General features: G+C 41.3%; 1 protein-coding gene across 1 annotated transcript; it reads right to left on the reverse strand.

Moving 5' to 3' along the window:
• Nucleotides 1-3,942: 3,942 nt before the first annotated feature.
• On the reverse strand, nucleotides 3,943-9,378 carry gstt1a (glutathione S-transferase theta 1a). Its single transcript, XM_084325860.1, has 5 exons — nucleotides 9,244-9,378; nucleotides 8,447-8,534; nucleotides 7,844-8,000; nucleotides 4,460-4,636; nucleotides 3,943-4,377 (listed from the first exon to the last, which is right to left on the reverse strand). Exons 1-5 carry the CDS (start codon nucleotides 9,353-9,355, stop codon nucleotides 4,177-4,179), a joined length of 735 nt encoding a protein of 244 aa, XP_084181986.1. The 5' UTR covers nucleotides 9,356-9,378; the 3' UTR covers nucleotides 3,943-4,176.
• Nucleotides 9,379-9,913: the final 535 nt, after the last annotated feature.

A 9,913-nucleotide genomic window follows, 5' to 3' on the forward strand; every position in this document is an offset into this window, starting at 1 on the left:
TTTTTTTTATCTACTTTTTCTCCCATTTTCTATTTTTCTCCCATCCCAATTTCGTATTGTCCAATTCTACCCTCCCCTGTCTCGAACACTGTTAGGCCATGCCTCCCACTGGCCGGCTGCAATGTGGACGAAGCCTTGCATCACGTTTCCCCTCCGGTACACGAGGAGGCAGCCGTCGCATCTTTTCACCTGCACAGCGCAATCTCTCAGCGGCGAGGGTCTGCGTGGGAGGGACACGCCGCCCCTGTTGCTTCCTGATTCTGCTGCACAGGCGCACCAACCGACCTGTAGGAGTCGCTGTCCACAACGTCCGATCCCCACCCCCCAGCTTCCCACCCCTAACACTGCCAATTGTGTTAGTATGAACGACCAGCCAAGCTGGTAGCAATGCCGAGAGCTGGGCTCGAACCCAGCATCTCCTGCATTAGTGGTGAGCGCCTTGCCCACTGCGCCACTTAGCCGCCATTCAAAACCGCTCTTAAAGAGCACCTACGGGAGGCTGCAATTCGAAACTGGCCACCGTAAATGTCCAAACCCCCCCACCCCCTCCTAATAGACAGTCTCCTCCCCACCGCATGTATATATTCTCTCCCCACCGTATGTATATTTCTCTCCCACCCACCCACCCCCTCCTAATGTACAGTCTCCTCCCCACCGTATGTATATATTCTCTCCCCACCGTATGTATATTTCTCTCCGACCCACCCACCCCCTCCTAATGTACAGTCCCCTCCCCATCATATGTATATACTCTGTCAGGATCTATGGGTAACAGTACTGTATATTTGCATATCGTATATGTCACAAATGTAACAGTACTAAATACCTGTATGGCATGTATGTCCCTATGCCATAAATGTCATGTATGTTGTGTATGTCAGAAATGTCACTATGAATTGAAAATGGGGGACCCTGATGTAAACAAGACAAACGTCTTTCTCTGGTCTGCATCCCCTTAACAATTATTGTAGTGTATTGAGCCGTACTGTATTGTACCCATTCTGCAATCTGTTAAATAAAGTTTTCATTCATTCATTCATTCTGGGGAGGGATCATAAGTAATCTAGTGTGTCTCCCTGCTGGGGAGGGATCATAAGTAATCTAGTGTGTCTCTCTGCTGGGGTTGGATCATAAGTAATATAGTATGTCCCCCTGTTGGGGAGAGATCATATGTAATCTGAGTAATTACAGGACATGCTAATGCAGATTTAGAACCTCATCTCATACGCAGAGCTGTCTCTACACCTGTACATCAGAGTCTGCTTGACAGTGGAATGTCGTCCAACTCTCTGTGTAGGAGAATTAGAATAAACTACAGATATTACTGGATAAAAGAGATATCAACATTATTACAGTGCCCCCCAACACACATAATGTACACAGACACACACACAAACACAGACACACACATACACACACACACGCACGCACGCCTTCAACTTTATCATCACTATACAGCAGTGGAAGTCCGGATGCATGCATCGGCTCCATTTCCCTGGACAACATGTTCATCTTTATAGCCTCAGTGAGGACTGGAGTGCTGTGATCACAGGAATTACCTGTGTCCTTCTCTGCCAACCTGTACGTGTACCTGAGCAGCAGCTCTACGAACTTCTGGTCCGTGGCATGGCTGAGCACGCTCTACTGTGTGAAGGTGGTCTGCTTCTCCTACAGGCTCTTCAGAGACGCCAAGAAGAACATCTCAACCATCATCGACACGACCCTCCCGGTGAGCTTCCTGATCTTCTGGGGGATATTCACCCCTCTCTTCAACCTTTGCTCCACGAATCATACGTCACAAATTCCTCAGAGAACACGACACTACACTTGGGTCTACTTCACCACTTTGCAGGCTCATTGTGTGTCAGGTAGGGGTCTACTTCACCACTTTGCAGGCTCATTGTGTGTCAGGTAGGGGTCTACTTCACCACTTTGCAGGCTCATTGTGTGTCAGGTAGGGGTCTACTTCACCACTTTGCAGGCTCATTGTGTGTCAGGTAGGGGTCTACTTCACCACTTTGCTCACCATCTCCCTCTACTACGTCCAGTTTGTCTTTGCTTCTGACTTCAGCCTGGACTTTCTGTTCTATGGCTATTTGTTCTATTGCATTGCGTTTGCGGTTCTTCTGACCATGTCTAACAAGTATCCAAGGGAAAGATTCCAAGCTGTTCTGTAGCGGTAAATAATCAAATGCAACACTGACCAAAAGTGTCAATGATAAAGGCGGTGTGACAGGGACAGTTTGATTCTGTTGTATTTGAGGAACATGTATTCTGCCTTTCATGTGATCATTTTCATACTCTCCCAACTACATTTTGAGTCAAGTAATTCAGGAATAAGCCTTATTTAGGAATCATTTTAACATGCAGCTGGCAATTACAGAAGTAGGTCAAATTTAAAAGCTTGGGTGGTTTGTGCATCATTAACCCTTTCACTACCACACTACAGAAGGTTAACCTTTCACTACCACACTACAGACTGTTAACCGTCTGTAGTGTGGTAGTGAAAGGGTTAACCTTCTGTATTGTCACAGTGAAAGGGTTAACCATTTGGTAGTGTGGTAGTGAAAGGGTTAAAGGTATAATCTGCAAAAGACCCATTTGGTATTGTGCTTTGTTTACCTTTATGTTTTGGTCTGACATGTGGGTTGGAGTTTAGTAACATATTATACAGTGAATTTCTCCAGACCTCTCTTGGTAGAGCCTGAGGTGTGGCCAGCAGTAGCAACCCCTCCCCTATCCCCACTGAAGTCCTATCCACAATCCATCAAACAAAAACTGTAAACAAAGCGCAGTACCATGTTGTCATCTTTTCCCTATATGTCGCTGTTTGACATTACAGATTTAACTTTTAACAATGTCTTGGGGCGTCTCCTGAATAGATGAGGTTAATCGTGAGAAAGAACAAGCGTAAATAGTGTGATTGTTGAATTCTGGAATTTCCCTTGAGATTAATAAAGTATCTATCTACCTTGATTGATTGATGATCAATGATCATGAGATTAACCTAAATCATTCATATATATCATCACAGTCATTTAAATACGTGATTGTGTTGTAATATTGTTTTTACTCTTGTACCTTGGCTTCGTGACATTGTTCTTTTTATACAAGTTAATAAAGTTCCTATAGACAATATTGACAACAATAACATTCTAAAAGAACCCACGTTTATTTCCTGTGGCAATGTTTGCTAATTTACATTTAGTCATTTAGCTGACGCTTTTATCCAAAGCGACTTCTGTACGACAAGTCATCAGGAAGGGCACAACTCTATCAGCTGAGTAACAATGTTCATCAAAGTGTTGAGTGCTACAGTGTAGGTTAGTTTATTAGGACAAGTGCATGACAGTAAGGTTAGTTAGGGTTAGATATTTCTTTTCTTTTTAATTCAGATAATGGTTGAAGAAGTGCGTCTTTAGTCGAGGGCAAAAGATTGGACGGGTTTCGGCTGTCCTAACTGGGGTGGGTAGTTCATTCCACCATTGTGGGGCAAGGACTGAGAATAGGCGACTTCTCTTTGATGACCCTCCCGGAGCTTGGATAGGAGTAGGTCTGAGGCGGCCAGAAGATGCAGAGCGTAGGGGTCTTGAGGGTGTGTAGTTAGAGACCATTGACCGGAGGTAGGCGGGAGCGGTTCCCTTTGCCGCACGGTATGCTAGGTTGAGGGCCTTGAAGCGGATTCGTGCAGCAATGGGGAGCCAGTGCAGGTCCCTAAGAAGTGGGGTGACCTGGGCCGACTTCGGTAGGTGTGAGATCAGGCGGGCCGCTGCATTCTGAATGCAATACAGTAGCTGACAGGAAATACACTTGGGTCCATACTGTTCCCTAGCAACAGAATTCCTGTGACTTATTTAATTTCCATTTTCTTATATTTATGCATGTCTTACAACTTATGTAATCAAATATGTAATTGTAAAACTCCTAGTAATGTATGGTAAATAAAGGTAACCCACATATTATTATTTCATTATTTTAATTATTCATTTTGAAAAATTATATAATTTTCATTCAGAAATATTTTTGTGTTGTAAATGCATTGGCAAACTCTGTTCTCCGTCAAGAGGAATTCAGCCATGAAATTGGAATTCATCGGACAAACTATCTCGTCAAATAAAAACAATTGTTTTAACAGTACTGATGGTCAAACCATCCCAGCATGTAAAACAGAAACCCTTAGTTGAACATCTTCAGGAGATGTGGCTTGAGAAGTTCCAGCATGCCACTGTTCTGGAAGTTCTGCGGGAGCTTGTCCACATTCATGATGGTCTTGTGAGCTTCATCAAACAACTCCTCTCCAATCTCCTTCTTCACACGGTCCCTCCAGGCACTCAGGGTGGGCCTGCTGTCGAACACATCCACACCAGTGCAAACCGGCTGAAAAATAGGAGGTCAGGTTGAGAAAACTTGCTTCATCTTGGCAAAGCAGAGCGCCATTAAGATTTAAATGTCCATTTACCTGCATGACCTCCACTATGGCTACCAGATCTGCTAGGGAGATTTTCTCCCCAATGATGAACGGCTTATCCAGGAGGAACTTTTCCTCAAATACCTTCAGGGACTGTGTCAGGTCTTCCAAGGCAGCGTCCATCTTCTCCTTTGGCACCTCTGAGCCAGTTAAAATGGGAATTAGAGCCTGCATGGAAATAAATGAAAATGAAAAAGTATAGGAAAATGTTTGCATAATATATTGGCATGGTCATTGTGTAACAAATTGTTTAACCCTTTCAGGTGTAGCCTACGATTTTTGTTTTTGTTTGGAACATTATCTTTTAGAATTTTATAAGTCTACGCCATTATTATTATATCAGAGCGTTAACCACTGGTTAAATGTGTAAATACCAAACATACAGAGTGCTGTTAATGTCTTATTGTGTCACCTTGGGAGATATAATATAAATATTATTTGTGGTGGGTCTGTCGGTCTGATACTGTGGGGGGCCACCACAAATAAGAAATGATAAAAAAAAAGACACACATACCTGTACATTTTCCCAAATGCCCAATAGGATGGGTGTTGGATCAAAAAACATCATGAAGATTTGAACAGATAGATCCGCAAACCAAATAGCTCCCTTTTAACAGACTTTTATTTTCTGTAGTGATGTTTCAAGCAACAAGGCTGACTGTAATCCTAGTGCCCAACGTATCTTGGAACAAATCAAGCTTCTCTATGATTTGCAGAAAGAGGATCGCTGAAGCAGTCTTTATGTCAGTTTTGGATTAATGTGATTCTGTATTAATGAATAGATTAATGTAATTTATAGAAATGCTGCCTTGTCCACTATTTTTCCCCTAGACCCGTCCATCTAATCTATCTTAGATTTGAAAGTAACTAGGTTACGAAGTCGTCGTATTTTTTGCTTCTGCGAAGCAACATCACCCGTCTCATTAGGTAAGTGATAACGTTATCCAGTCTCTCTCTCTCTCTCTCTCTCTCTCTCTCTCTCTCTCTCTCTCTACCTCTCTCTCTCTCTCTCTCTCTTCCAAATCCATTCTGAGACAACGGACTCAGTGCGTACTCCGCAAGTCGCACGTAACATGAATCTCTCTCTCACTCTCTCTCTCACTCTCTCAAGTAGCCAAAGTACAATCTAAAACGAACTGGATAGTTGATTTAACTTCATGCTGAAGCCATTCTAAAATCAGCTATAAACATAAACATGTGTGTGTGGCTGTGTGTGTGCGTGCACGAGTGCACGTCCCATCTCCGGTCTAGCTGACTGTACCCCTGGCTCTCTTATCATCAGTATTATGAGATAGTAACTAAATAGTAATGCACAGCCACTTGGAAAAGTAACTGTAATCAGATTACTGGCTTGTAAAAAGTAACAAGTTAGATGACTATTTACTGAAAAAAGTAATCAGATTAGAGTAACTAGTTACTTAGTAACTAACTAGTTACTTAGTAACTAGTTACTGGCATCACTGATGATAAGGTGGGGTAGTCTTCTCTATCAGAAAGACAAAATAGACTTTGGTATCTGTTTATCTATAAGGTCATTGATGGGAAATTGCCACCATATATCACAATAATGCTTCATTGGAATTATGGACTTTATCTGACCTGCTCAAACGATTGGCTTACACTTAAGGTCCCACGAGTTTAGTCTGAAATTGGTAACTCTGTGTTTTGTTTTGATGCACCAGTTTCCTGGAATCTTCAACTCACACAAAAAGTCCTATCCTATGGACAATTTTCTCCTTCCACCTTCTGTCCTGTTATTATATTATAATTCCAATCAAAATAAAAAATGTCTCCAAGCTTTGAATCCTTTTTTGTGGGATTCTTTGAACAATAACTGATCTTCAACCACCAGACAAATCCATTCATTCAGCACATCTCAAGAGTTCCACAACTTCATAAACACCTTCAGTTCACCATGTCATCTGATGCAAATAAAATTAACTTTTTAGACATACTGGTTATTAAAGAAAACAACAGCATAAAAACTGACCTATACTGTAAGCCCAGATAGTAATTATCTTCTCTTCTCTCTTCTTATCTCCCACTTCAACCGAATCAGACAGATCTGCAGATCTAATAAGGACTTCATTACCCAAACAAATTAACTCAAAGATTTACTCGAAACAAGGATTATAAAGAGACTTGGAGAAAGAGTTGTTTGTGCCATTCAGTTTTCACCTGTATCCAAGGCCATAGAGAGTGCAATCAAAGAACACTGGCATATTGATGATACAGGAACCGTTTTTCCAAGCCCCCTTGTGTGGTGTCTACCGGCTCAGTGGCCTCGTGGGTAGAGTGTCCGCCCTGAGTTCGGGAGGCTGGGAGTTCAAGCCCCGGCCGAGTCATACCAAAGACTATTTAAAAATGGTACCCATAGCCTCCCTGCTTGACACTCAGCATCAAGGGTTGGTTTGGGGGGAAGTCCTTGCGACATACTAGCGTCATGTCCAAGGGGTGTACTTGTACCTCATGCTACGGAAACAGGAGATAGGCTCCTGCCCCATGTGCCGTTACGGCTCGAGAACCATTGGTTCTCAAAGGCAAACTTCTTGTGTGGTGTACAAGATACCCCCTAACCTGCGTAACATCCTGGTGAGAGCAGACCTTCCCCCTCCACCACCCTCAACTTTTCTTAGCTCTGTCCCCTCTGGAAATTACCCATGTGGTCATTGCCAACAATGCCATTTCATGCACAAAACTGACTCATTCAACTACCTCCACACAGGAAGAAAATACAATATCAAAGGTGTCATCTTGTGTTCTACTGCTAATGTCATATACATGCTTAAATATCCATGTGGACAGGCATACATCAGTAAGACCACCAGACCAGAACTTAGAACCGTTGAACACCACAGTACTATCAGAAACAATGTAACATCTAGTCATGAGGCTGTACACTTTTCCAAGGCAAAATATAATACTTCCACTGTGGGAAATGAGGTAATAAAACATCCATGCAGAGGGGGAGACACAAACCATACGCTCCTAAAATGTCAACTCTTCTGTATACATACAGTACATTTGGCACTTTAGCCCTGAATGAGGACTTTGACATTAGACTTTTTTGTTAATGAATACCCTGTATGTATCTAACAGTAATACTACCATTGTGTTCTTCATTTTGGATTGTTCTTTTTTGCATAATGGTGTTACATTTTCCCATTAGATACTTTAAAAATCTGTTTAAAAATGGAGTAATCTGGTCCATGTCTGGGAGACATTGATATCCTAGAATGTTCAGTTCTCATAATCCTATCTCATTTGTGAGATTGTAGGGGTGACACATGAAAGGGTTAAACAAAAGTACAATATCATGCAGCAAAGTAGGTACATTTCCAGCGCAAGATTGATCTAAATACTTGTGTGTCGTACCTTGAACCAGAACACCTTTGACCCATGGGCTCTCAAGGCTGAGTGTTGCCAGGAGAGGTATTCATTAACACGGGCTCGTCTCTGGAGGTCTTTGGGGTACCAGTGTTCTGCCACAGAGGCTGCATACTTCTCTGCCATGTATTCCAGGATTGCAATACTACAACAAAAAGAGAGCTAAGCAAATTAGGAAACTTTCAAAAAAAAAATTATAAAATGGCGCCACTCTGGGGCACTTCACCAAGAAAAACAATGCTGATTTATTTTGCACATAATCTCCCACACATCCAAAGACTCTAAACGGTTTTGTACACATTAATTTAGTTTGAGTTACTGAGAGTAAATGAGTTAGAATATAGCCACCAATGATGTCATCGAGGACAATGAATCCTTGTGTTGTGTTAATTACAGCTCAATGAAATGATAAGGTACTGTAGCAGTCCCACAAGACAAGGTATTGCTATTTTTTCCATCTATATCATTTAATGGAGCTGTAATTAACACAACACAAGGATTCAATGTCCCCGATGACATCACTGGTGGCCATATTCAAATGTTTTTGTGTGAAGTGTCCCTTTAATGTAACACTTACACAGTGTACTGTACCTTTCTGTGAGAATGAAGTCTCCATCTTTCATGACGGGGACCTTTCTCACCACACTGAGTTTGCCAAACTCTTCGCCATACTGATGCCCTGATATGAACATAAGCATAATTTTTTCCACTGATAATCATACAGTGGTAGAAAAAACAAACCCCCAGGTACTAATATGTATTATATTGTATATGCCCACAAGATTAGAGTTCTGAAGGGATTAAAAAAATAAAATAAAAAAAAACTCTAGTGGCCTAGCTCTGCAAAAAAATTCAATCAAGTTACAATATCTTTAGATTGGATAGGTTCAGCCTACTCCGACACAATTATTTATTGTCTGTGAGCAAGGAAAGAAACCCATAGCCTGTATGTGTATGGTCATAGCCTCCATGCTTTATGAAGATAGTTTAATTCAATAGGGCTTATTTGCTATACTTGTTTTCTCACCGAACTCAATATAAACATTATAGCCATACAAATCAGCACTGACTTTTCCATTATTTACATAAAGCACGGTGGCTGTTTAGTGATACTTGCTCATGATGTCCTCGACATAACGCCAGGCAACCAATTGAGGTATCATTGTTGGTCATTTAAGTAACATTTTACCTAGACCTATTAAGGGATCTCAATTATGTTTAATTACGTTTGCAATGATATTCAGCCCCATGCACACTCCCCACAGCCTGTAGCTAAAAGAAAAAAACAGCATTTAGGAGTCAAATCGAAAGTCTGAACGCATAGCCCAAGCTGAACATTATGAAAGTCATACACATTTTCCATACATATATCCAATGCCTGTGCCTACCTGCAGAAAGGTCGACAAATTTGTATTCAAATGGGATGTCAGCTATCTTGGCAAATAAAAACACAGAGCGACATGGTTGAGAATTAAGATCAAGGTAAAGTTCCATCGGCATTGTCTTGGTGTCTGGATGTTATGTTCACAGTCTTCACTCTTTATGTGTTCAATAAGCCCCTCCCCTTAAAGTAGAATCATTTCTACGTGACTGACGTTCAAAGTAAATCTTTGGATGTTGAAAAACGTTATTAGGGTGTTCAAATATGGTAGATTACATTGCCGTTTTATTGTTTGTTTCTTTACCAAGCTGCAAAGTCGCAAGTTGTCATAATTTTAACCTTAAAAGTTGTCTATAAACTTATCCCTAAACCTAACCTCAACCCTCCCACCACTTAAACATTTTAAATAAAAACATTTTCTTCGCGTCCGATCTAGCAGCTATCTTTAAAGTGCCTAAATTAAAGTTGGACCGAATGAATGAATGAATGAATGAATGAATGAATGAATGAATGAATGAAAACTTTATTTAACAGATTGCAGAATGGGTACAGTACGGCTCAATACACACAATTGTTAAGGGGATGTTGCAGACCTGAGAAAGACGTTTGTCTTGTTTCCATCAGGGTCCCCCATTTTCAATTCATATTTATGACATACACAACATACATGACATTTA

The sequence above is a fragment of the Notolepis coatsorum genome (genome assembly GCF_963971535.1).
Source record: "Notolepis coatsorum genome assembly, chromosome: 1".
Taxonomy (NCBI): Eukaryota; Metazoa; Chordata; class Actinopteri; order Aulopiformes; family Paralepididae; genus Notolepis; species Notolepis coatsorum.